Raw genomic sequence first — 27957 nt, forward strand, 5'->3', positions numbered from 1 at the left:
ACCCGGCCCCGGGCCGCCGGGGAGCAGGGGTCCTTGCATGCACTCGCGACCGGCCGCCCGGCCGATCGATCGAGTTGGCGAGTGGTGGTGGCCGTGGAAGGGTCGTCCGCTGGACCAGGGCACGGGCAGGGGAACGTGTTCCGGCCCGGGGCCACGCCGCGGTATCCATGGGGTGTCGGGGACGCGGGGGAAAAGCGGCGGCCCCCGTCGCGCAGCGGCGCAGGTGCAGCGAATCCTGCGGATTTTTGCGCCGGGTTCACAGCGGGTACGCGATGCGCGCGGCCCCCGCGGCCGCGGACATGCTCGATCGATCGATCAATGGCCGGCCGGCTCGATCGTCGCCTCCCCGGCCGGCCGGCCGGCCGCGGCCGGCCGGCAAAGACCTGAGTCTGTTTGCCCCGGCCTTTCGCTACGGGCAGGGCGTGTACGTACCTGACGGCGGATCTTACGCTGATGGGCAGAGCGTACAGAGAACGTACTCATGGGAGATCGAGGGACCCGGTCAGAGGACGGCGCTGTCGATCACATTAACGTTAACGTTTCACCTTCGAAGTCAGTCAGGCCGTGCCATTTCTCATGTCACCTGTGGGACAGCGTAGCTCTCTGCACGCCCGTGTTGTTTTTGGCTACCTGATGAGAACCTGAACATGGGGGATCGGAGATCAGGTGACGGCGAGCGCATTCATTCCGCCTGACCTGAATCTCGCAAGCGACGGCCGGCCATGTGAGATCGATCGATCTCTCGCCGGCGGATCGACATGCACGCACGCACTCGTCAACATCGATCTCCTTATCCACAGCAGGGCCAGGGCGCGCACTCATCACCATTCATGTAAACCAAATCACAGGATTGGATGATGCAGCATAACGCTAGCCTTTAATTGCCTGACGTGATCGCTAGACGATTATTTCGTCGTCGAACTGTTTCCTCGCCGGCCACCTTGATCGATCGACGACTGAATGCGATCGAGACGGCCGTGCGGTCAGTTCATCTGTCACCCGTGCCGACTGCTTGTTAGTCGGTTTCTTCTTTTACTGTGGTTTCTTGTCCAACCACATGGTGACTAGCTTGTTGGCCTTTTCCCAGCTGGCCTGTCTTTTAACTGGGGGACGCGTCAGTGACTGGTTACTCATCGAAAGCGATTAAAGTAAGCACTCAGGATGTACGAGGTTGTTAGAATGGATAAGTAGGATGCGAGCTAATCAGTGTTTCCTTCGTCTTGTTCAGTTTGACAGGCGTTCCACCATGCCTTTATCTTTATGCGAGTCGTTCTTGTCATTTTGTACGAGCTGTTCTATACAAAAAAGGAATTTTAAAACTCCGTGCAGCACGCAAGAAGCGTGCTGGGCCGACAGTCCCGGAAGCCCACTTACTGCTGCCATAAAGGCTAGCTGACTCCAAATTGCTGTGAAAAAGGCTAACGGGCTCCAAATTGCTGACGGACTGAGAAATGATCGATGGGAAGCGATGATGGGCCCCTCGACCTCCCTGGCGTGCCAGTGGCCCAATTAAGTTACCGATGCTTCGAAGCCCCAGCCAAGTGGTGGGCTCGCGTTGGCGCGTGCCGAGTATGGCCTGCGGGCCGATGTTAGCTGAGCGAGAAGGAAGGAGAGGAGGCCGGGATCTGCGGCTCTGCGCTGGTTATCACTGTATCATCACTGCCATTCTCAGGTGCTAGTCAAAGTATGCGTGCTCTGAATCCCTAATTCCCCAGCAAGTTTCTGCCCGCAGCAGCCAGACTGACAGAGCCAGTCAGTCGGTCGCCGGGTAGGTCAACACAGCGACGTCAGTTTTGCACGAACGCGCGGACCAATCATTGAAACGAGCTGCTGCTGTTGCTAGCATCCACAGCGCGGTCTGGTCACTCCCCGCACCCTGCTGCCGGCGTCGCCTCGGAAAATTCGACCCACGAGCGCGAGAATTCGCCGGCTCCGACCGTGATTTTCCACGCCAGGGACGCGCCGCCATTGATCATCGGCGTGACGACGACGAGGACGAGCAGCTCCCGATTCCAATCATTGAAATGTCGCCCTGCATGCAGGTACTGTCTAGTAATCACATGATGACATGACGGAGAGTCCTCGCCACGCTTCGCTGAAGACTTCGATCGCTCGCGACCATGCAGCAGCAGCTAGCAGCCACGCACGTACCGATGCCTGGTGCCTCGTTTTCCTCGGCCTCTGAATAGTTCCACCATGGCGGCGGGATCGCGCCACTGCGTCCGTGCGTGCAGACATTCTGACGCGAATATTCAGAACGTTCGGCGCGAGAAGAATGATCACAACAGCCGCCGTGACTTTATGAGGTTAATTATATCTATAATCATCTTTGGGCAAAAGTACAGCAACTGAAAGCACGCACTAAGCCAATGCTTGCACCACACTAGATTTTTATTCATTCAGTTTCGACAACACTGAGGCAATGTTTTGCTGTACTAGCGACACATAAGGCCATCCACAATTCCAACGGATTAACAAACACAGAGATCCGCCAGTGATGCTGAGCTAATCACGAAACGTTATAGTGGAGAAAGAAACAAGCACACCGGCGTAGACAGAGATCACGATGCGATCCCAGTTGCGACTAGGATCGCAGCAACTTGATAAGGAAATGTCAGGATATTTTTTCAAGCCGCCCCCAACTTGATAAGGAAATGTCATGAATCATGGATGGGGACGGAGGGCTCAACGCTTTATTGCCCTCATCAAGGCCGCCTCCAAATTTGATACTGTGCTGCTGCAGCCTGCAGGTTCGGCATGGCTGCTTTTCTTGTCTCTGAAACCTTTCACCATTCTGAACTCGGGATTGGCTGCAGGCTTGCCGGATTCAGAGCAACTGGTTAGAGGGTGTGACGTACACTGAAGACTGCTGCATGACAAATTGAATCGATTTAAATGCTCCCATGAAACGAGCAATGCTTGCCGATCCATTGTCAAAAGGCAGTACTATACCGGTGCAGTAATCCAGAAGCAACATTTTTCAAACTGCGCCGGTCATACGGCAACAACGAGAATCTGAATTCTGACGCTGCTGCGCCGCCTAAGGGCCTGGCCCAAAGTTTCCAGAGTAATTGACAAGAGCAGTTGGGACTTAGAAAAGCGAAATTAAACCAAACCTTTGCTGGTATTTCTTTGCTAAACAAATGCTTTCCTAGCTGCAATGATCTTCTCCTTTTGTTCTTGCCCTCACTCTCAGACAAATCGCATGCAAGCGGACACGCACAACCTGACCAGGCTGCCGTAATACCCGTGCATCTGTTCGTTTCATGTCGACAGATGCTAGCGCGGATTTAAAACTGGCTATGCCTTTCCGACTCACTCAGACGGCGTCATCACAAAGCTTGTGAAAACTGATACGGTGCGCAGAGTTCTTTACTTCTTTATACACGTCACGCCTTTAATTTTCTACCGAACACTTGACCTGGACTTGGAACGAGTTCTGAACTTTTGCTTTGCTGAATACTTTTCTAGTCTCACATCTTATCCAGCATTATCACACTAGGCCTAGTATAGCCTTGTGTCAAACGTCTCCGACACGTAGTTTGTTGGAAAAACAAACGGGCTTGGACAGCAACTGATCTAGTGAAATTATCTGCAACCTAATCGACGGTTGCCAAGATTCCATTTATTTATTTAGCTTTCCTCTTTTTTTATTCCCTTTTGATAATAGGATTCCATTTCTTGTGCTCTGTTGCAACGAACTCATGTTGCCCATGTGGAGCTCAAATCATGTGGCCGGCCTGAAGCATGGGGTGATGAGGCATCTTGGAAGGTCAACTCTGCCCAAGAATCATTGCAACATACAGATGTCTCAAGTATTTTCGTTATGTTATCTGAGCTTACATTATCTCTGTATTAGAAAATTGGTTAAAATGCATGCATTATCTGGGGTCTCTCTACCTGGACTAGCATCAAATTCCTCACATGCCACTAAGTAAAACTAAAACCTAAATTTCTCATATATGCCAGTGATTGTAGGTATCAAATGTGTAATATACACATCGATAGCTTACTAGGGTTTTTGAGTTTTCTCGGTGGCATATAAGAAAATTCCCCTGCGTGTATGTATACTTTGACAAAATTAGCATGCTCACATAGTATGACAAGTGGAGCCACAGAGATTCATCTAATGCTTAAACCACATGTCCTAGTTAAACTTGCCAGATTGTGCAATAATAGCATGCTGAAGAACTTATGATACAACTCAAGTGGGAGTAGTCAACTGTCAACCACCGACCGCAGGAAATGGGCCTCCGGGAAAACTAGTACTTATAATTGAGCCTCTTTTTTTTTCTGATGGGCTAATTTAGCTCTTTGATTAGCTCTGAGGGCAAGAGCTATGTTGAGGTCAACCTAAATATAATGATCCTGTGCTCTGAAAGGCTAGCATGATTATTTCAGTAGAAGAAAGAAATGGTTAGAACGAGTCATGCCTTGTTAAATCACCAAAAGTCTATCCCCCTACATAAACGGCTCTCCAGATGGCAGATGCCATGTTGCCAGTATTTGAAAGGCTAATTCATCAACAAAGTTGAAACAGCCTTGTGGCGCCATAAGGCCATAATGCAATAAAATATGCTGATTCTCCATGTAGCCTTTATATCTGATTATGGACAGGTTACAAACAGTTCTCTGAACCTTGCACTGACGAAGGAGGACATGGACGATGTGTTACAAAAGGCGCGAATACATAGCAGTTGCTTCTGCTCTTCAAACTGAACATCATTGTGAAGTAATCCTATCGTCAGAAAGATGCAACTGTTGCTTGTGCAGTCGGCCTACCATGCTAGCCGCAGTCGCGATCGCTCAAGTAGGTCGCGATCGAGTCATTTTCGTCGTGTGTGCGTCCTTCTTTCAGAGGCGTTGGCTATAACGCGGATTAATCAGTGGCCTTTAATTGTGATCATGAATCACAATTAGCCCCCGGTTTGGTTCCCTAATTGTCAGTGGCGTGGTACAGATGGTCCATGCAGGGTCACTGTTAGCAGAGCCCAAGAGGTGTGTGCGCGTACGCGTTGATTCGCTGCCGCTGGCGTCCCGTGATCATCACTAGACGAGCACCTAATCGATCAGGGACCATGTCATGTTACCGTAACATGGCACAACGATCCATCAAGCCACGCAAAGGAAACAAAAAAGCGGATAATGATCTGCCATCCATCCTACTACATGCAGCCTGCCTACCTGGCACCTGAATTCCTGCAGAAACCGCATAATGTTTCAGGCTTTCGGTTTTGCACGCAGATGCAGCTAGCTACCTGCTCTACACATTCAGAACTCTGAATTTCTCTATCAGAAAGCAGGTACCTGTGGTCTGTTGCCGCTTCATCCGATCATCATGTAGTTAAACTCTGTGACCAGCAGTCGTTGTCACAGACCGCAGCGCATCAAGAGCTAGTTCGTACGAGAGTGGCATGGAAAAGTCCTGCTAGCTCCTCTCCCTCTCGAGAGAGAGGTTTCTTAGACGTCATGGCAACATCTTGGAAAGAGCGGCGAGCCATTAAATCATTGCAAGATTTCAGCGACGAACACCGAGATGCTCCTCCAGTCCTCCTCCTAGCTGCCCGCATGTGGACCAGCGAATTCCTCCAGGCGGGGGCTACCTGCCGGTGCCTCCACTGGGAGGAGGAAGACCCCCACGACGGCATGCCGGCGTCACCCGGGTTGACCCGGAAGGGATCCAGTTCTGAGATCGCCCGGGGCCGCCTCGTGCGCGCGCGCAAGTCTCAAGTCTGCCTCTGCCCGCCTAGGTGATGGCATCCTCGCGGCCTTGCGTGTCCCGGGATCACCCAATCCCGTGAACTTGCTTGTGCCCGGTGCGCTCCTTTCAACATTACCATGATACGATTCGGCACTAAACAATGCCGGGTCGCCTGTAGATTTTGTTGCCTCCAGAAATTGTCGGAGGTGGATTGGTGATTTCAACGGCTGAATCACGGGTATCCACGCCGTGGCTACTGAATTATCGACCGATTGCTATTTGTTAATGCCGATAAGTTGACTGGGAAACTGGTGACCACCGGCCAAGTTTGGCTCGTGATTGATTTCGAGCACTGGAACAGGTCGTGTTCAGAATTCCGATCAGATGGCTGTAATTTCCTGTAGTCTCCGGCTGAAGTGAACCGGATGTCTCCTCTGACCTCGATCGGCTAAGTGGAGCGATTCGATTGGGCGTGGAATAATCAAACGAGGATTAGGTTTTGAATCGTAAATGCCTTTGAATTCAAATCTTGGTGTACTGCTTTTTATTTATCGGTGCCTCTGAAAGGACTCACGTTCTGGCGGTTTACAAATCTTGAGCCACTGTTATACACGATAAGGCGCGTTTCACGTTTTAAACGCTAGCTCTGAAAATCAACTTGACTATAAATTAAATTAGATGCTAAGCCAGCCGATCCTTTCTGAGAGAGGGGGGATTTCATGTCCATCGAAAGTGCCTGCTGGTCCAAAGCAAAATGCAGCAATAATATATTAGAGAGAGTACTGTCATCAAACATGTTGGCGACAATTAGCCGCCGTAATGGATCGATCAACGATGATGGGCACCTAATTGCATATTCCTACCGAGAGTCCAACGCCTCTGTGCACATGATGGATGGCTCCTTTCCGGACCTTGACGTCTTAACCCCAGTTTCTCTGTCATCCAAAATGTGGCGAAAACTGATGTCCGGTCTGTCGTTCATACTTGTTACCTGCATAATAGACTTCTCGGAGAAATTTGCTTGCCAGAAATTGTCGCCTTTCTCAGAAAACAGAATCTAGTGCCGACGTGCATTAGAAAATGGTACGTGCATATGGCCAAAGATACCACCAATCGAAGCACAGCTCATGTGATAAGCAGGCCTATCATTACGCTTCGAGTTAGAGGTTTGGACAAGTAAACAGATCACCTTATCTTTATCATTTTTCTGTCAGATATCATGGTACCTTCAGAGTCATCATCATGTGCTGTATATTTTGCTCCATATGGTCAAATCTGCATTTGTCAGTCCATGCATCGAATTAATTTGTCTGGAAAAAAGAGACATCATATATTTTTTCCAGTTTCCGGCCGTCGCCGGTTTTCCTCGCCGTTGCCCACATTTTTGGAATGCAAATGGAAAAAGGCAAAATCTTGCAGAAAGACGTATCTCGTTTCATCATCTTGACTACTGACTCAAGGTGACGCAAGGAAACGTGATGAAATAAGGACTCAGACGCTGACTGCCAAAAGACTTCCAAACTGCGCCCAACGCGAACTCTGAAACCTTTTCCGTTCTTTCTTCAGGTTCTTATAAACAACAGTCTTTTATTCATGACATGCACGCGAGTGTCTGTGAGAGTATGAAGAGAACAAAAGTTCAGGCAATCAAAATTCTCGGCACGGCCGGCTAGCTCAGGTTATTTTTGTTTTAAAAAAGAAAAGAGTCGTGGTAACAATCATATTGAAATGATCGTGTGATCGGCATGGTTCATACGCGCAGATTACAGCTCCTTGGGAATGCCTGCTCTGAACATCTTGATGGAGTTGTCAGTTGTGTTGGACTACCGGAATGGATTGGTCTGTTTCCGTAGCACGTGGCCCTATCAGCTGTGGTTGGCAGAACAAAATATGCAGGGCTTCAGGCCAGTCCAAACAAGAAAAGAGCCGGAAATGATAAAAGATGAGACGAAGGAGATGGCAGGATTTGGACTTGGACCGGGTTCAATCGGTAGCTTTCCCAACAAAATTGACCGGCGAGAGCCGTACGTCTCCTTTTTGCAGCCATCGTTCGTCTGATTTGAGATTTTTTAGGTTGTCTACCATTTATAAACATGTATCTTAGAAACTGGGAGGATCCTATCGGAGCGACAAGAATCCAAACTTGTAGATACAATGAAAGCACGGCAAAATTGGCCACTGGATTTCATAACAATGCCTCTACACGCATGGGTTGACCCAAAAATCTGCAAATATTGCATTTGCGCGCACAAGCCTTTACTGCCCAGGAGTGAAGAACAAAGTAGCAGTCAAGATTATCCAAAAAAGGCAGCAGTAAAAAAGTGTGGAAACAAACAGCAGCCGAAAGAAAATTAAAGATAGCCGTCAGAAACTAGGGAATGTAATTCAGTGAAAAACGGCAAGAGAGGAAAGCATTGTCTGCGATGCTGTCCGATCGTTCAACGCGGGAAGATGCCGTGAAGCTGGACTCCTGACCTGCGTGCCAAGTAGGGGGGAGGAGGGACCCAACCCGTCTCCTGGTTCCTTCAAAAAAGATGGCTCTCCTCGCTGCAGGAGGGGTAAAATTGACCGCTGCGAAATCATGAACGTGATCACCTGCCACCCGGATCCAAAGAAGAGGCAGAGGAAAATGACAAGGAAATCTAACCATCACTGTCCGAGTCTCCGAAGCCATTAGGAGACCTTGAAAACAAAAAGGGGAAGCTGCTGCTGAGGCTTGCAGAGGAGCAGTTCCACTTTGCCTCTTCAGGATCCTGAAGAAATGGGCATTGAAATCGGTTGGCTCCCTTTCACGGCTCGGAAGAACGGCCGCACGGGGAGACGCCTGAGCGAGGTCCGACCTGTTGACCTTATTGGCTGAAGAAAAAAAGAGGTGCGAAAATGGAATGCGTGGCCGGGGAAAACAGTTGACCTTCAGTTTAATCACTATTTTTTTCTCTCTCTCAATTGAGCCGGTCTTATGGGGTACAAAATTGTGCATAATTCTGGAAACAGTGACGGCTTCAGTCCTTTTGCGTGTTTTATTTTGGGTGGGTAAGGTGAGCAATGATTGTGGTAAACAACTACAATCTGGGAGGGAGATGATACTATGATGTGTGTGACTTGCATCGTGCTATTATTAATCAGTGGCAGAGAAGATAGGGTCAACCTTGAGACTACAGGGTCTTTGCATAAAATTCATTGTTTTGCTTCAAATGCTAAAAATTCAGTTTATCATCAAAGGCGCCAGTATCGCCTCATGTCCGTTAACTGTTGCTTTAACCCAACAGGGACTATGCCGTGTTCAAAAGGTTCGAAAGAGAACTAAACCAATCTTGTCACGATAAAGTTCCAGTCCAAATCCAACTTAACCAATGCAATCTTTTCCTGGTATAAAGTTTCAGTCTAACTTAAAATATTGGAACTTTTACATGATAATTTAAGGTAATGTGATCCAATCAAGGACCACGCTGCCTACAGAAATCCAACGCCCTATGCCAGGACCACACTTCCCTAATCCCTATCGACGAGGGATGAGAAGGACAAGCATTAAGCCAGTCTGAACGGGGTTTCATGGAAGACCTGGTATTCAATGAGGGGAGAGAGAGGAAGAGTGTCACCTTGAAACGCCCAAGGTCCAGTTACTTGATACTAGGTGCTAAATTTTAGTAGTGTCACATCGGATATTCGGAGGCTAATTAAAAGGATTAAACATGAGCTAATTATAAAACTAATTGTAGAACCCTGTGCTAATTCGCGAGATGAATCTATTAAGCCTAATTAATTCATCATTAGCAAATGGTTACTGTAGCAATTGTTAATTCATCATTAGCACCACATTGTCAAATCATGGACTAATTAGGCTTAATAGATTCGTCTCGCGAATTAGACTCTATTTGTACAATTAATTTTTTAATTAGCCTATGTTTAAACTTCTAATGAGCATCCAAACCTGCGATGTGACTAACACGATGAAACGCGCACTGAGAGCATCATCGTTTCATCGCCGGATCCCGTATTCCCGACGGCACCACCTTCCCCTCCCCCTGCTCCCGCGCTCGCCCGCGAAATCGCTCGGCCTTCCCTCCAGATTGGCGCGCAATCGCTCACTCCTTCCCTCCAAAATCGCCCGCCTCCCGTCCCCCGCCTCCCAATTCGCCCATCGACGAGCAGGCCGGCGGCACCGGTGAGATGTCCCGCCGAGGAAGATCCGCAGCGCAGGTTGGCGGCGGCCCTGCGAAGGTTGGCGGCAGCAGTACTTCTCCCGCAGCTCCATCTCCGGCGGCAGCGCCACCGCAGCCCCCTGTTTTCCCGTCGGAATTCACCTGCAGATGCAGCACCGCTGCCGGCGCCAACGCAGTGGGGCTCGTCGTACTCGGAATCTCCACCAACAGCAGGTTTGTGGCCTGGATCTAGAGAAAGCAGCGGCCCAAGTCATTCCCCACATGGAAATCAATCCGCAAATCCATGGTAAGTTTGCCGAATTAATTTTGTATGAGTAGGAACTCTGTTGACTATGCGATCTGAACTCTGTTCGTGGTGATGAATTGGCATGCCTTTCAAACTTGTTTTCGTATACAACTTCAATTTCTCCTGGTGCTGTACGGTGCATATGCATTCAGTGTTGAACTAAGCCACTGCATTGTGCATTCATTTCAAATTTTTAGCTCAGTTTTTGAAGGCTTACAATATTTTGATGGTCTGTTATCAGTGGACAAGTGGCAGGAAATAGGAAGGACTTGGTGGATCATATTTGGAACAAGCTCGGGCGCAATCCAAATATATCTACAGTTTGAGATATAATGTATGCAATCATTTTCATATATGCGAATATTTAACATCGTATGAATGTTGAAGTTAAACGACACATTTTTTGGAAAGCAATGCTTATTTACCTATATGAATTTTTAATACGAGAGATGGTCACGTATAACCATGTTTGTTTAGTAATGTCATCATGTTTTACTATACAAAAGGCTACATAGTTTCAATGGCATATTGGATCACAACCTAATGTGAAATTTAAATGCTGCACCAAATCTATGAAACTGTGCAGTAAAATTGTACATTGAGAGTGACAGTTTCGTTACATTGAAAAGCTGACGTGACAATTTTGATAACGGTGCTCGTGAAACTATCATCGAGACTCGCCTTACAGGCATGCCCGTGAAAACAACACGCACTACTCGAACTCTTCTACGGAGCTACATTGTCGCCTTCTCTTACCGGCATGCGCTTGAAAACAACACGCACTACTCGAACTCTTCTAGGGAGCTACGTTGTCGCCTTCTTTTCGATCCGAAAATAACTTGTCCCATCTTGTCACCCACAATCCGATCGTATCACTCAAGAAACCGATTCATCAGCTACTACCTAGCACTGAGCAATAACAGAGAGCCCCATGCTGCTGGTTGCTGGCCACCGAGAAAAAGAAAATTAAACGAACAAATAAAGAAATAAACCTCCAAGGAACAGAAGAGCCCCATCAGGGCCTGGCCATTACTTCCATGTGAAAGGAAATACTTTTCTATAAGCATGCGCTGTAATGGCCCAATAATTCCATGTGTAATGCTGATGTGATTTGCCGAGGAAAAAATGGGAGCGGCAGGAAGGAGGACTCGCGCATGCTGTCAGACGTCAGCATTGTTGGGCGCTTTCGCTTTCAGATGCCCATGGGGGCGCTCCGTTGACCAAGCAGCAGCAGGCAGAAGCCCAGGGCGGCTTGGGCGCTTGGCTGCTCGGACCGGCAGGGCCAGCAACGGCCGAGGGCTCGTGCGGTGCACCCATCCACGTCGGCAGGATTGACCTTTGGAGTCATCATGGATCTCACCAAGTACAGGATTTTCTTTCATTTAATTTTCTGATGAATTCTGAATCACCGTGCGATCGCCACAGCGATTGTCCCTTTTTTTTGTGTGGCTGCGATGAACGGAACGGAGTAGTGCTCGGCCTCCTCGATCGAGGGTCGAGGGGGTCGAGAAGGGCAAGCCAGGCGCGGGCAGATCTCATCCGGTGCCGTTTCGAACTCCACGAGGAATTTGGCCGCTACGCACACCCCAAAAAAAAGCCTGGTCAAACGAAATCTGAACGAGGCCACAGGCGTACCGTCCGTCCATATCCGTTTCTCGTTGAACAGACTAGAGAGAGGGGACAAACCGAACGAACGCCTTGGGCGCGTGTGGTACGGAAATGGCTGCACGGCCTTGCCCGATCCGCCGATCTGCCAAAGGACACGCAGCGAAGCACAGAGGAAAAGACACCGCTTCTACGTTGTTGGTGCACAAGCCCTGGCATCCACTGGCACAGAGTAAGGTCGCAGGTGGTGGTAGCTGACGAAGAACAATAGCTCCGGTTTTCTGTACGGCCTGTACGCAGCTGCAACTGCAAGCAAACCTTTTACATGGAAGTGGTGGCAGTATTAGCGGTCGGTCGCCTGGCATCACGGGCGCCGGAATCTCTCGTGAAAACCGTGAAGATAAGGCGACGGACACATGCGGGCGGCGCTTTTTCAGATCTCAAGTTGCCATCGCCGACCTGTTTTTTCTTTTCTTCTGAAGGCCTGAGCTGAACCTCCTTCGTTCCTATCATCCTGCATTATTGTGTCCTCCTGTCCACAGAGGATCATATGGCCATATGGTGGCAAGCAAAAGCCTCTGAAATTAAGAATCGGGTAGGAGCCTGCAATTGCTAATCAATCATTTCCGGACGCCGCAAGCTGCCGACGCTGGCACGCTGCTGCGTTCACCTGCAAGCGAAGCTCGCCACCGATTAGAATTCGGAACATGCCGCAGTGGCAGTTGTCATCTCCAGGTGCCGTGCGCTTCTTCCTTGGACTCATCACAAGCCGCATCATCCGCGCTGCCAGAAAAAATGGGAACTTAATCCTTTCTCTATCTTTTTTTGAAAGTAATAAGAGAACTTAATCCTGCATGATCCACGAAGATGGGCGCAGGGACGGCGGTGCAAAGAGCCCTGGCTGGATCTGTACGGGAACACCTCGACGTTCTCGCACGCGGCCAGGCCTTCCGGATTTCCAGTGAGCAGCTGCACATGCCCGTTCCGGCTGACAACTTGCATGCCTCATCAGACACAGCACGAGCTGCTGCTGTTTTCTGCCCGGCCGGCCCTCCCTTGTTGCTCCACCCCATCGATCCATTCCAGCGTCGCACCCACCCAACGGCTGGCCAACTGCTAGCGTCGTCTACGCCCGAGCCGAGCCCTTTTTTCCCGTTCGGTTCGGCGCACGGAGCCCCTCGCACCGTACGATCGTTATCCACCCAACGGAACGGAATCGCCGCCGCCGCCGCTGCACGGCCGGCGCGGCGGCTCCGTGAAGGAATCTCCGTCCCCATCCCAAGCACGGGCACCGGGGCTCGTAAATTCACCGACCCGAGAACGGCGCCCCAAGGAGCCCCGTTATCCCGTGACGACGCGGGCCCACCTGCCACCACCAAGTGGCTGACACCCACGGCCATCGGCTCCGTCCTCCGGGCCCGAGGCGAGGCCGCCCCACCGCACCCGCGCGGAGTCAAACCGGGAGATAGATATGTCCACGTCCACCCGCTCGGGCTCTACCAACAACCCACTGACGCGTTGGTCCAAACCCCAGCGCGCAGGCTAGATCTCACCGGGTGCGAACGGGGCCAGGTGCGGCGGGGGAGAGGGTTCTTTGAAGGGGCGGCCTAACTCGACGGGGGCACGCGAATAGAGGGCGCGATCCCGGGTCCCACCTGGCGGCTCGGTGGGCCCCCGCGGTGGTAGGGCTGCTGGGGATGGCCCGCCACCGGCTTCCGGAGGGAGGGTGTATAAAGCGGCGGGCCGCTATATAGGGCTCCCCACATCGCCTCCCGTTCCCGTCGACGCCCACTACTACCACCACTTCCATTCCTCTCCCTCCCCCTTCCCTTCTCTCCCTCCCTCTCGCGAGAGGAGAGAAGCGAGAACCCAGAGCTCGCCGCTGCTGGAGCTCGGCCTCTAGAGCCCCGCTCTGTTTCCGGCGCTCGCTTCCCCCGGCCGGGCTCGGCGCGGACTGACAGGACCCGTCCGCCATGGGTGGGCTCGAAGAGATTAAGAATGAAGCCGTCGATCTGGTGAGGAATCGCTGCTGCTACTCTCGCCTGCCTGTGCCTTGTTTGAGTCCCGTCCTAGATTTTTGTCTAGTCGTTGCGCCCTGCTTGAATCATGTGACGGTCTCAGTTGCCTTTTGACTTTTTTTTTTCCCGTTCCTCCTTCTCCGCCCTGCTGTCGGAGGAAATCAAGGAGGAGTTCCTCCACTCTGGAACCGGTTTAATTTCACCGAGAAAAACGCGCTCACAATTTTCTACCAAATAAAACGAAAAGGGAATAATCCTGTTCATGTTCATGCAAAGATTTATGCCTTTCCGATCCCCCTCACATAGTCACATGACGATGAGCCCGCTGCCTTTACGCTCAATCTCCCAACGGCTTTTAGGTGAGGGGAAGGGCCACTGGCCGTGGCCATGTTCCTCCCGTATTTTTGCTCGTGTGAGCTATTTGTTTGAATGCTCACAGCTTGTGCTCGCTGCCCCGCCGCCGCCCACCTATCTCTGGAGAGAGAAACACCCACCTCTGAATTCGCCCGCTCACTTATTGCCATTTTAATCCGCCGTATTTAATACGTTTCCTTATTTGAGTAGTACAGTATGAAACAGAATTTAGTAGTATTTCGTCTTAGATCTGTACATACCTCGATGGTTTGAATCTTTTATACATGCTTAAAATATCTAAATTTGTGCAGTCCAGTTACTACTTCCCTTTTGATTTTTTATAGTTACCATATATTCCTGCTATTAATTTTCTATTCCTAATAACCGAATAAATTAATGGTGGAAATTATTGGTGTACGAAATTGCACGTAAAGTCAAAACTCTAAAGTACTTCATGATCAGAAAAGTATGCTTAGCACGGAGCACGCAAATCCACAGGCATCATGCTGTAGAGATTAGCCGCTAACTAACGGCCGTCCGGCTCAGAGAAAATCCGTGCATCTTTGAGCTGTTGCTTTTCGTTTTCTTAATTAATCCTTGTTGACCAGTGGAGCGGCCACAGGCCACCTGACAAGTGGCCTGCCTGCTCATCTTTTTGTCCGTCCACTTCCACCGGTTCTCATGCGCCCGCGCTGCACGCCGAAAATGAACTCTGCATCTTTCTCCGCACGCATCTCCAGGCCCTTGCTGGGTCACACACTCACACGTGGGAGGGGCCACGGAAGGTGCGGAGCAGAAGGGGGGACGCCGGGACGGCCACCCCACGCCCGCGGCCTCTGATCGAGATCGGACGGCCGTACTGTCGGCAATCATTGGCCCCGTACATGGCCCTGTCCTTTTGGGCTCTTCTTAAGTTCTTGTCATGTTCCAACGGCTTTAGCTGGTAGTCACTGACATAGTTGGCCCACACAAAGTAGAAGCTAGCATGGAGTGTTGTTTGACTGTTCTGGCTGTGACCATGGAAAAACTTTTATCTCATCTCAGTGATGCTATTTGTGCTTGCAGGAGAACATTCCCATCGAGGAGGTGTTCGAGCAGCTGAAATGCACCCGCGAGGGGTTGTCCTCCAACGAGGGCGCTCAGCGTCTCGAGATCTTCGGCCCCAACAAGCTCGAGGAGAAGAAGGTGATGACCGGATCAAATCTGCACATGTACTCCTTTGGATTAATCCATATATGTGCTGTGTGTGATGCTAACACTTGGGTTGTCTTTGTGTTGCGCAGGAGAGCAAGATTCTCAAGTTCCTCGGGTTCATGTGGAACCCGCTGTCGTGGGTCATGGAGATGGCTGCCATCATGGCCATTGCGCTGGCCAACGGTGGTGGCAAGCCTCCGGACTGGGAGGACTTCGTCGGTATCATTGTGCTTCTTGTTATTAACTCCACCATCTCTTTCATCGAGGAGAACAACGCTGGTAATGCTGCAGCTGCGCTCATGGCCAACCTTGCCCCCAAGACCAAGGTAAGCACAGCAGGCTGCAGTGAACAAATGAAAAACATTTTTTTAAGAAACAGCTTTGAAAGAATAAAAAGAAGAGAAAATACATGAACTTATTCCATGGTACGGTAGCAATGATATTTTTCATAGACAAGTTGCAATATAGTGGAAGGGGGAATCTTTTTGTAGGACCTTTGAGGTTGAAAAAGTTTCAACTATGTTATGTCCAAAACTTAAGTTCTGAATGGTCCATTGAATGTGTCATGAGTGGGCATATATTCCATCATTGAGGAAAAGATAGGGACACAACTGTTGGATACTGTTTATTCGGCATAAAGAATTCGGCTAGTTTAGTGCACTTAGCATTTGCAGTTTATCTGGACCTACATTTTTTCTGAAGTGCAACAGGAAGTCAAGTTCCAGTTTCTTTCTTACGTAGGTTTAGTCTTATCTATGGTAGAATAATGTGCAGGTATCTGAGTAGGACGATGAATTATTGTCCTGCACATGGAATTATATATGGCATCACAATTCATGTCAACTGACTCAGAATTCTCAACTTGAGTGGCCATCCTGCCTGTCTCTTTCCTGTATTTTTAATTTCTTTGAGAAGAAAAACATGCCATCGCATGCACATCGCTGTCATATGTAGTTTTTTTTTATTCATCCAAGTTGTGGCGAGTCAAACAAATCGAAATGTGTTAGGTACCAGGATGCAGTCATGTAGCTAATGGCAACTTAAAATAAACTGTAAATAATTGTAAAACTAAATAGCTTATTTTTTTAGAAAAAAACACTAACTGTTGAATTCATTGGATTTGTTTATCTGTTCTAGGTGCTGAGAGATGGCCGATGGGGCGAGCAGGAGGCTGCAATCTTGGTTCCTGGTGACATCATCAGCATCAAGCTCGGTGACATTGTCCCTGCTGATGCTCGTCTCCTTGAGGGTGATCCTCTTAAGGTTGACCAGTCTGCACTTACTGGAGAGTCCCTCCCGGTGACCAAGGGCCCTGGCGATGAGGTCTTTTCCGGCTCAACATGCAAGCAAGGTGAGATTGAGGCTGTGGTCATTGCCACTGGAGTGCACACCTTCTTTGGCAAGGCTGCTCATCTTGTGGACAGCACCAACCAGGTTGGACACTTCCAGAAGGTCCTCACTGCTATTGGGAACTTCTGTATCTGCTCCATTGCGGTCGGTATCGTTATCGAGATCATCGTCATGTTCCCGATCCAGCACCGTGCATACCGCAGTGGAATTGAGAACCTGTTGGTCCTCTTGATCGGTGGTATCCCAATTGCCATGCCGACTGTGCTGTCAGTTACCATGGCCATCGGCTCCCACAAGCTGTCACAGCAGGGTGCCATCACTAAGAGGATGACTGCTATTGAGGAGATGGCTGGCATGGACGTGCTTTGCAGTGATAAGACTGGCACACTCACCCTCAACAAGCTTAGTGTTGACAAGAACCTCGTCGAGGTGTTTTGCAAAGGCGTCGACAAAGATCACGTGTTGCTGTTGGCTGCGAGGGCTTCAAGGACTGAGAACCAGGATGCCATTGATGCTGCCATGGTTGGAATGCTTGCTGATCCTAAGGAGGCTAGGGCTGGTATCAGGGAGGTGCACTTCTTGCCCTTCAACCCAGTCGACAAGAGGACTGCGCTGACATACATTGATTCTGACGGCAACTGGCACCGTGTCAGCAAGGGTGCTCCTGAGCAGGTGAGGAATAGTTGCCTTTATTTTAATTGAACCATTGCACCGATTTGGACTTTGTTCTTTCAGCGTGACTAATTAATTGTTACCGTGGTGAAACCCAAAACAGATTCTCGACCTGTGCAACTGCAGGGAGGATATGAGGAGGAAGGTGCACTCTATAATCGACAAGTATGCTGAGCGTGGTCTTCGTTCACTTGCTGTTGCCAGACAGGTATCCTGGGTGGTTTTCTTTACCATTTTCTTGCAGTTTTTGTGATCACTGAACCATATTCTTATACCAAATGTGACCTTACCACAGGAAGTACCTGAGAAATCAAAGGACGCCTCTGGTGGACCATGGCAATTTGTTGGTTTGTTGCCCCTGTTTGATCCCCCTAGGCACGACAGTGCTGAGACGATCCGCAAGGCTCTTGTTCTTGGTGTTAACGTCAAGATGATCACTGGTATATACCCTGTTACCACTGAATGATCACAAAACCTATTGGGCTGGTATTTGCACAAGTGCTGAACCTGGACTTTTCTGTATTTCAGGTGATCAGCTTGCTATTGGTAAGGAGACTGGAAGGAGGCTTGGCATGGGTACCAACATGTATCCTTCCTCCTCATTGCTCGGCACAAACAAGGACTCCACACTTGAATCACTTCCTGTAGATGAGCTCATTGAGAAGGCTGATGGTTTTGCTGGAGTCTTCCCTGGTGCGTCAAATGCTTAAATGTTATTTACTTGTTATGCATGTATCTTTTGCTGATGGTGTTACTATTATGCAGAACACAAGTATGAGATTGTGAAGAGGTTGCAAGAGAAGAAGCACATTGTTGGTATGACTGGTGATGGTGTCAACGATGCCCCAGCTCTTAAGAAGGCCGACATTGGTATTGCTGTCGCTGATGCTACTGATGCTGCAAGGAGCGCCTCCGATATTGTCCTAACTGAGCCAGGTCTTAGCGTCATTATCAGCGCTGTCCTCACCAGCAGATGCATCTTCCAAAGGATGAAGAACTACACCGTAAGTTCCTTTCTACCTGTCCCTTTTTTTATGTGGCATGCATATGATCTGATCTGCATTCTGACTTTTCTCGGCTCCTTTTTCTGAATCACCAGATTTATGCTGTCTCCATCACCATCCGTATTGTGGTAAGTACATGGCACAAAAATTTTCAACTGAAAAGTGTTAGTTTCTCAGCGACCTAACTTTAATTTTGTCATAAAGCTTGGGTTTATGCTCATTGCTTTGATCTGGAAATACGACTTCTCGCCCTTCATGGTCCTTATTATTGCCATTCTCAATGACGGTATGCATTCTTGTTTCCCTAATAGTATCTTAAACAGTGTTGTTCTATTACAAGGATCACTTCTCATTCTTTAAAACAACAATGCAGGTACTATCATGACAATCTCTAAGGACAGAGTTAAGCCGTCTCCCCTTCCTGACAGCTGGAAGCTGAAGGAAATCTTTGCTACTGGTGTTGTACTCGGAAGCTACCTTGCTCTGATGACTGTCATTTTCTTCTGGGCCATGCACAAGACCGACTTCTTCCCGGTTGGTTCTCAAACCTTCCTTTCCTTGATATTCCTCAATCAGTAAGAGCGTTCATGTCTGAAGTTTATTCTCACTATGGTTCCCGTTGTGCAGGAGAAATTTGGTGTGAAGCCAATCAGGGACAGTGAGGGCAAGATGATGTCTGCGCTGTACCTCCAAGTCAGTATTGTGAGCCAGGCTCTGATCTTCGTCACCCGTTCCCGTAGCTGGTCCTTCGTGGAGCGCCCTGGTCTGCTCCTGGTCACCGCTTTCCTGCTTGCTCAACTTGTAAGTACCTGCTGTTTGCCTCTGATCCAACTGAAACTTAGCACATCAACACGTGCCTAATCTGAGCCTATTCTGCTGGTACAGGTTGCGACCTTCCTTGCTGTGTACGCCAACTGGGGTTTTGCCAGGATCGAGGGTATCGGCTGGGGCTGGGCTGGTGTTGTCTGGCTGTACAGCATCGTGTTCTACTTCCCGCTCGACCTGTTCAAGTTCTTCATCCGCTTCGTGCTCAGTGGCAGGGCCTGGGACAACCTCCTTGAGAACAAGGTACTGTACCGCTTCCTCTGTCATTGGACGGGTAGATAGACGTAGCTGTAATTTCCAAAGCAAGTTTGCTGATGGATTTCTGAATTCTGGTGCGCAGACGGCCTTCACCACCAAGAAGGATTACGGCCGGGAGGAGAGGGAGGCGCAATGGGCCACCGCCCAGAGGACACTCCACGGTCTCCAGCCGCCGGAGGCCGCCTCCAACACGCTGTTCAACGACAAGAGCAGCTACCGCGAGCTGTCCGAGATCGCGGAGCAGGCAAAGAGACGAGCTGAGATCGCGAGGCTGCGGGAGCTGAACACGCTCAAGGGCCACGTGGAGTCGGTGGTGAAGCTCAAGGGGCTGGACATCGACACCATCCAGCAGAACTACACGGTGTGAGACACCGCCGGGATGTCGACGAAACCTTTGCCCGCCCGCCCAGTATTTGCGAATGGAGTCATCTGATTACTACAGGAATTTTTCCGGTGATGAACCAAAACAAAGAAAAAAACCGTGTGGCTGATCTGACCGAGCAGCCCTAGTTGTAAAGCGCTATACCACCACCAGATACTGCTATATGATGGTATGGTTGGGTGCCCCGTCTTGCTAGGGAGCTTTTTTTTTTCTCTCTCCTTTCACTCTTACGCTTTTCACTAGTGGAGTGTGCGCGTGGTGTAATCGTTTTTACTTGCGTTTTCCCCTAACTAGCCCGGTGATCTCGCGGAATGCGAGATGGAGAAATAATGCAACAAAAATTTTCTGCCACATCCCATAGTGCTGTTGTGTTCTCTCCTCACTTTTGAGTCATATATATATAATCAATAGTACAATTACTACAAATAGCATGGCTCTGTGTTCCATAATCGTGGATGCGGTCGGTTTCTTTGTGCATCCCCTTTTGGCTAACGTCTTGTCTACTGGTTCTGCAACGCAACTCCTTTTCACTATGTAAAAGCTGGGGCGCTTTTTACTCGGCGCGCACTTGCAGCAGTGCAGGCCAATAATACGATCGAAATAATCACCAGGGCAATCATAATGCAGGACGAAATTGAGTAACACGCAATATATCTTGACGACACAGCAAAAAGGAGAGGAATAATATAGACAGGGGCATGCGTTGTAAAGGAAATAATGGAGAGAGAAAAAAAAAAGGTTCTCTCGCCTGCGCCACATCAAATTGCATTCCGAGATTCTGTACAATTCCAAGCGAACCGAACCAATCCAATCCTCCCCCTCAAAAAGGCCAAAGCGATATGAGGAATAGTTCGGCTACAACTTCCCTTCCTCTTTTCCGCCCGCCCAAACGCATCGAACCACAAGTCGAATACAATACAGTCACGGCGCGGAAAAAAGGCACGGGATACCACGTACGTACGAAAAGGCAAAAGCGCGAGGGCGTGGGGCAGACGCAGACGCGGGCGCCCGCCCGCCCCGGCCCAGCCGCACAGGTCGCGTCGCGTCGCGCCGGCGCCGCCCGAAAGGCACGCGACGTCCGATCCGGCGGGGTTGGGTTGGGGGATCGATCGCCACCGGTCGGTCACACAGACACACACACGCGGCGGCAGGTGCGGGACGGGGGCGGCAGGCAGGCTCACATGACAGCACCTCCCACGCGAGGCTTATCCCGGTCGCGATCCGCCCCGCCATCCCGCGCCGTGCCCGTTGCCTGCGCACCACCGGTAGTGCGCGTCGCTGGCCGTCATGTCCTTCGCTCGGCGGTTGGCGCTGGGTGCCGGGCGGGGCATCGCCTACGCGGTCTCCTGTGGAGAAAAGCGGATGATTCCTGCAGCTGCAGCTGCAGTTGCGTCCTACGCGGACGCGCGAACCGAGCGATGGGGCGCGCGGGCGGGCGGCGGCGCTCGTCGTCCATCCAAAGTGCTCGGCGGGTAGGCAGAGTGGTGGGCTGGCGCATCATCATCATCATTCATTCATTCATAACTGGTGAATGATCGCTCGTCCTATCGGTTCGCCAGGGCCATGCTCGCCTGTCCCTTCGCCTCCCAATCGGGCAATCATCATCATCGAGTCGTCTGGCACGATGCGCCGTGTGTTCTTGTTCCTTTGCCTTTGGATGAACTCAGAACTCGTGTTGTGTAGGCAAGTTCGTTTCAAAAAGAGAAGAAAATAATGTGGTATAGGCAAGTAGGTAGGCATCGCTTTGGCTTGTGCTGTTTTGCTTTCACGCGGGATCGAGGATCTGCTCCGTCTGAGGCACGCACACGGCGTCAGGGCAGCGCACCGCAGGCATCTCAGCAACCATACTGTTCACTGTTCAGCTCCGGTCATTTTCCCGGCGCCGGGCGTATCGCATAATGTTCGTTTCCCTAGAGCAAAGCATGCAGTTCGTACACGTATGGATAAACACGTATTGCCAAGAAGACGATAAGATTGCAGCGTGGGCATCTCATGCGGTTCGGCTTCAGTCATTTTCCGGTGGCATCTCATACCGTTCGTTCTTTTTTCTACAGCCCTGAGGCACCGATGATCAACACGGATCGGTCCGCACTGTGTGCTCTAAACGCACGCTATCTACAGTATCGTCCTTGCACAAAGGACAGGTCAGGCTGCAGCTCTGAATAGCTAAAGAAGATGCTCCAAATCCAGACGATCCACCGTCACCCACTGCACGGATCTTCATTCAGTTGGAGCATAATTGGCCATGTATGCTTTGCTGCTGGGCTGGTGGCTTTGCAACCTACTCCAGTTCTTTGTGCTCGTGAATCCGGTCTTTCTTTTCGCCAAAGAGAAAAAGGTGGGAGAGATGGTGTGTCGTTGTGCCTGTGCGTGCCGGGTGCTGCTGTGCTGAACCTGAACAACCCAACGGCGTCCGATCACCACCGTGCACATTATTCAGATCCGATGGGAGGGAGGGGACCCAGGATCGACTGGAGGAGCTTAAAAGAGGGGACAGGCGGAGCGGAACCCGTGCGCGGGATAAGATAGCTATCCATCGATGGAGGTGGAGGTGGTAGGAAGGAGACGCATATGGCAATCTGGCATCGCATCTCGCAGTCGCAGGCAGGCAGCAGCCAAAAGTCGAGGCTGCAGGCTTGGCTAGCTGCCCGATGATTCCAAGCGAAGCTGCAGCTGCATTATTTGGAGTATATAATAGTACGACTCTGATTGATTGATTGATTGGTCCAGCGGGCAAGTGCACTCGCTGCAGTGCAGGCAGGATCTGCAGGCAAGGACATGTCGACAGGGCCCAGATGCTCCGGTTCGTCGGAAGAATGAGCGCCACTGGGACTCGGATGCTGAAAACCTGTACTGGCCGCCAGCATTCCAAGTCTTTCAGAGGGGAATGATGCCTGCAGAGAGAAGAGAGGCGTTGATTCTGACGAGAGAGCTTGGCTTGGATGGAATAAAGGGCCAAGGCCGAACCGGCTTTGCGGTCCCGAAAGCCAGATTCGAATTGCTTTCACCTTTCTTGCTCCTGTTATCATGGAGATTTTTTTTTTCTCTGGAGTTTTTTTAACGTGTTCTCTCTCTTTTTTTTCCGTGGAGTTGCCCGCCAAGAGAGAGATTTAGGATGATATGGCAGTCGCCCTTTCCTAAAGGAAAAGCGGAATGGGCTCTGTTGGAATCATCGTAGCAGGCTGCTGCTGGGCAGCAGAACGGCCCATACTGTCTTCTGCAGTCATGATGCGAAAACACAGCCCAAATTAGTTGGGCTGAGCTGGGCTGGGCATAGTGTGTACTATGTTTGTTTCGTATAGGTAGATAACCCACTGAATTCTGCGTCTGTCCATGATGGCTCCATGTAAGTTTGGGCTGGCCCGCTACCATCCATCATCTTCGTGTCTGTTGGGACAGCATCTTTGCTTACATCCTCTCTCTAAAAACAAAAAGCTTTGTTTGCATCCGGAAATCTACCGTTGTCTATCCACTACAGCAACGTATCTGTGAACCAACCAACCTGTGCAACCATAGAAACTACGAATCAGAATCATAGGATGCCAATCCAATGGATGGGATGAGAGGTGGGACTATTTTGCGCTTAAGCCCCCCCACCCGTCGGTTATTTTACCAATACCCCCTGCAGCCTGCTTCTGTTCCCACATCGCCAGGCCCTTCCGTCGCCGAGTCTGGGGGCATCGCGAGTCGCCCCAAAGGCCGTCGCCACGCTCATGCTCCCTGGCGTCTCGTCGGATTCCGCCGCCCCCGGCCTGGTTTGGTCCCGCCCGTGTGCCCGGCCTAGTGCCTGTCGCCTCCGCCCACTTCTTGTCGAGCCTGTGCTTCTCCGCGGTGGCGCCCGTGCTCCCCTGGCGTCCCGTCGGATTCCACCACCCCCGCCTGGTGCCCGTCGCCCCCGCCTGTGGGAGCTTGGTTGAAAGCGTCGTGGGTGCGGATTGGTTCAGTTCATGGGAAGATATTGATGTTGGTTCATGGCTCATATCTCCTTTCTTGTCACCCAAAGATAGATCCTAGAACGCAGATTCTGTAATTGGTTGGTCATCATGTGAGGAACTTTCAAAGTTACCGGTTGGCAAACTTCCATTACTCTTCTTATTCATTGATACAACAGAAGCACTAACACTATCAACCTCAGCTTCAGATTCTATTCGCAAGCTTTTGCATATTCTTTGCATTGTGCTGGAAAGGTTGATTAATAACATCTGCTGCTCTCCACAGCCCTTGCAGTTGACTGGGAGAAAAAATTCTAGAATGTAGTCATTGCTACCAGTGTACTTGCTCCTCAGCCGGATGGCTACAGCAACATGCAGGCCAAACTTACGAGCATGATGTGCAAGCCGGTAGTCTTCGATACTGTACTCTCTTACATCAGGAGAGAAGAATGGCATATTGGATTTAAGTGCTCGGCCACAATACCCTGCCCTTTCTCAAGATGACACTCAGTACATGCATAAAGAAACCCCTGCATCTGTTACGATAGAATGAAAAAAAGGAGAAGTCGCCGCGGAGAAGCACAGGCTCGGCAGGAAGCGGGCGGGGGCGGGGGCGACAGGCACCAGGCCAGCCGCACGGGCGGGACCAGACCAGGCCAGGGGTGGCGGAATCCGACGGGGACCAGGTGGGGGCAGCGGAGTCCAACAGGACACTAGGGAGCACGCGCATGGCGGCAGCCTTGACTCGCAATGCCCCCAGACTCGGCGACGGAAGGGCCTGGCGATGTGGGAACAGACGCGGGCAGCAGGGGGTATTGGCAAAATGGCCGGCGGGTGGGGGGGGGGGCGCTTAAGCATAAAATAGTCCCACCTTTCATCCCATCTATTGGATTGGCATCCTGTGGTCCTGATTCGTAGTTTTCAAGGTTGCACAGATTGGTTGGTTTGCACCATATATGTTGCCATCTCTACAGGGAGCACCTGAAAAAATATGGGCGTAAGAACATGCGCTCTGCATCGCCTCGGCGTCGGAAACCTGTAGCTTGCGATATCGCAGAACCATCACCGATCGCAACATTACTGTGTGAGCCGGCCAGTAACCACGACGTTTTGCTGTTGGGTACATGTGACTCTCCTGTACGGTTCCCTGTACCGTCGCAACTTCTCGTTTCGAAAGCGAGGTTGACGACGACCGTCTCGCTTCCCTATTAATTGAATGCTAGCCCAGAATCTGTTCAGCTCGATCGTAAACAAAAACGTCGCAGTTTATTATCGATTTCAAGCTAAGCAGTCCAGAACTAGTAACAGTTCACCGGCCTCTTAATTGACAGCAACTACTGAGTAGGACATTACATATCAGTTAGATCCAGAATGACATTTCGCCGCACATCCACTTCGCGGTATTAAAGGCAGCGATCCTGTGGCCAGTTTCTGTTGACAAAATCAAATGTGAAGAACACCCAATGGCATTGGTTAAGGTGAATATGACACAAGAGTCCTTGAAAAAATAAATTGGAAGAAATAAAGCAAGATACTTCCCTAGAAAGTTCCAAGATACATCACGTACTTGTTTTGCAGCTTCAAGATTGACTAAAACTGGAAACATACACTATCTTGTGCATATAACATCATCATTACTTATCTCACATTGTGAACCACGCACCAAAAAAATCCCAATTTTGTATAGCAGAGTGAGGCACTCATCACATTGACGACCACATCTGGGGGCGCCCCTCCCTTCCCTTTGTCCCTGCTAGGGCCGACGACTCCTTCAAAGCCCAGTGGCACATCGTCAACGATGGGCTTCACGTCCTCATCGAAGTCCATGGCGGGCGGCGTGTCGTTGGTGTAGATCTGGCGGCTCGGGCCCGTAGCGGCTATCATGCGATGGGTTGATGACGGGCCCAGGTTGGATGAGGGGCGACGGGTGGACGACGGCCCTGAGGTCGCCGGAGTCAGCAAGAAGTGCCCAAACTCGTCGCGCGCCTGCCTCCTAGAGTTGTGGTCGTGACGCTTACGCCCAGCTATCGTCACTCCTGGATCCGACGAGTTGTGCGAGGGGAGGGGAAGTCGGAGGAAAAGGTGCGCGGTTTTGGGGCCGATGGGACGTGCGAGAGATGAATAGACGTGCGCGTGTGCGAACTGGGAAGTTGGAAAAGCGAAGGCCCTGGGGGGGAGGCACCGGGATTCTTTATACGAGGTAGGACCCACATGTCAACCGCATAGATGAAAGCGCAAACAAAGAATGTGCCTCCTCAGTTCCTGTTCACGTGCACGCTCACTGACGGTTGCCATCCCCGAGATACGGCGCCGCCTTAACTTTCCAGCGGTCGGTGGCAGTTTCAAGAGAGGTTTTAAGAACTCCTCCTCATCCTCGTTGCCAGTTCCCACGCCAGCCGCATAGGGGATTTCAAGAACTCCTCCTCTCAACCCGTGCGCACACGCCGCTCCGCCTTTCCAGCGCTCCGGCTCGCTGCCGTCCACGCGTCGCAGCTCCATCCATGCCACCGCGCGAACCCTCATCGCAGTCCACGTCGCGCGACGTCGACGTCGGCAATCATGGCGGCAAGGCGGCACCCCCCATCACTAGCAGCGCTCCCTACCGAGGTGACCATTGAGATCGCTGGCCACCTCGCTGTGACCTCGGAGCAGCCCATGGTTGACCTCCGCAACTTACAGGCGACCTGCTCGTTCATGCGCCACATGTGCGGTAACTGCGCCGTCGGCCGGGCGCGTGGCACTAGATCGGTTCAGACGCGCGATGTCGTGGAACGAGCTAGGAAAATACGCTGTCCTCCTTACTCGCTTTACCCAAGTCGGCAACCCGGAGGCCTGCTTCCTCACCGGGATACAAGTCGTCTTCGGGGAAACCCGCAACCCCTAGCCATGCCTCAACGATCTCGCCTGCGCCGCCATTGGTAGGCACAATGTGGCAGCCTATTTGGTCGCCCTCTTCCTCTATAGGAACAATGTCGGCGCCGGTGACGACATCACTGCGAGGCAGTACGTGAGATGGGTCGAGGGCGAGGAAGAATCGGCGGCGAGTGGTGGCGGTGAGCGGCTGTGCCGCGAGCAGGCCGCGAAGGTGATCCACAAAATGATGTGGCACAAGTGCGGCGAACTGCTGTCGCCGGCACCGGTGCGCGGCGACCTTCCCATGCACAGGCGGCGGCTGCGATGTTCCTAAAGGATGGCCACAAAGGACTCTGCTTTGCAACGAGGACTATAGGATTTGTCGAGAAATGGTTTTGTTCGAAAGGGCAATTGGAATAGGAAACTAATTCACTCTTTGCATGCAACTGTGAACTAGTGTAGCTTTTGCTTTTCTGCTGCTTTTGCTTGATGAGGTCCAGGACTGGTTGGCTGACCTTATAATCAATATTGCCAATGTAAATATATATGTGATTAACGAAGATCGTTCTCCTATAGAACGGGTAGCAATGTACTGGAACAAAATGATGCAACTTCTCTAGATTGGTTGCGCCATTTCACCATTAATAAATATGCCATCACACTACTGTGCTGATGCATAACCACGGCGTTTCCTCCTCGATAGTTCCATTCCTGAACTGCACCGTTCTTTGCAGTGTAGGAGGTGTAGATCCTCACACGTACGACAACAATGTCAACCCCGCCAGATTCCCCGATTGATCCTTCAGGGCTGCGACCTCCCAAGCTTCCGCAGGTTGTCTTAGGTGACGAGGAGGAGAAGGACTCTGTCGCAGTGTCATCTGATTGTGAGCGTGGGTCCTCGGCCAACGAATTCTACGGTGTCAAAAGTGATGAAGACATCAGCGAAAGTGTCGACAATGATAGCGACGATAGCAACGATGACAGCGACAATGGCAAAGATGATGATAGTGACGACAGTGAAGACGATGACAGCGATGACAGCGGACCACCTAGCAAACGCCATCATGTGGACATCTCGAGTGAGAATGGTGGAGGTCCCGACGATGACGATGTCGCGTAATCTCCTGGCCGACCTTCCAAAGGTTGTGATATATTTGTTTTTTGTATTAATTTCAATCTTCTTTGTAAATAGGTTGTCTATCTAGTCAGAATGTCTATGGATGTCGAGCAAAATTACTTACATGTATTAATTGTTGTTTATGGAACATGTAATCATGAATGGATATACTCTGCTCATTTTGTTGAATTTTGTTTTTAACTATTTCGTCGATTTTGGCTAACTCTGTGTGCCGTGTCATGA

At 50.6% G+C, this 27957-nt stretch overlaps 1 protein-coding gene and 1 long non-coding RNA gene across 2 annotated transcripts; both read left to right on the plus strand.

The window, feature by feature from the left end:
- Positions 1-9651: 9651 nt before the first annotated feature.
- LOC111256805 lies at positions 9652-10578 on the plus strand. The gene is made up of 2 exons (XR_002677066.1): positions 9652-10150; positions 10392-10578. It is a non-coding gene; the product is annotated as an uncharacterized LOC111256805 (long non-coding RNA).
- A 2944-nt stretch (positions 10579-13522) lies between these two features.
- On the plus strand, positions 13523-20188 carry LOC101758213 (plasma membrane ATPase). Its single transcript, XM_004960077.3, has 14 exons — positions 13523-13770; positions 15193-15312; positions 15411-15647; positions 16459-17343; positions 17447-17551; positions 17639-17783; positions 17872-18036; positions 18109-18347; positions 18443-18475; positions 18552-18633; positions 18721-18881; positions 18975-19148; positions 19233-19415; positions 19513-20188. Exons 1-14 carry the CDS (start codon positions 13729-13731, stop codon positions 19795-19797), a joined length of 2856 nt encoding a protein of 951 aa, XP_004960134.1. The 5' UTR covers positions 13523-13728; the 3' UTR covers positions 19798-20188.
- The last annotated feature ends 7769 nt before the right edge of the window (positions 20189-27957 follow it).

This window comes from Setaria italica, chromosome III, assembly GCF_000263155.2.
Source record: "Setaria italica strain Yugu1 chromosome III, Setaria_italica_v2.0, whole genome shotgun sequence".
NCBI classification, from domain to species: Eukaryota; Viridiplantae; Streptophyta; class Magnoliopsida; order Poales; family Poaceae; genus Setaria; species Setaria italica.

Coding starts and splice junctions, on each gene's coding strand:
- LOC101758213 (XM_004960077.3), top strand. CDS start 13,729: ATGGGTGGGCTCGAAGAGATTAAGAATGAAGCCGTCGATCTG. Junction 18,037..18,108: donor TTTTGCTGGAGTCTTCCCTG/GTGCGTCAAATG, acceptor ACTATTATGCAG/AACACAAGTATGAGATTGTG. Junction 18,348..18,442: donor AAAGGATGAAGAACTACACC/GTAAGTTCCTTT, acceptor CTGAATCACCAG/ATTTATGCTGTCTCCATCAC.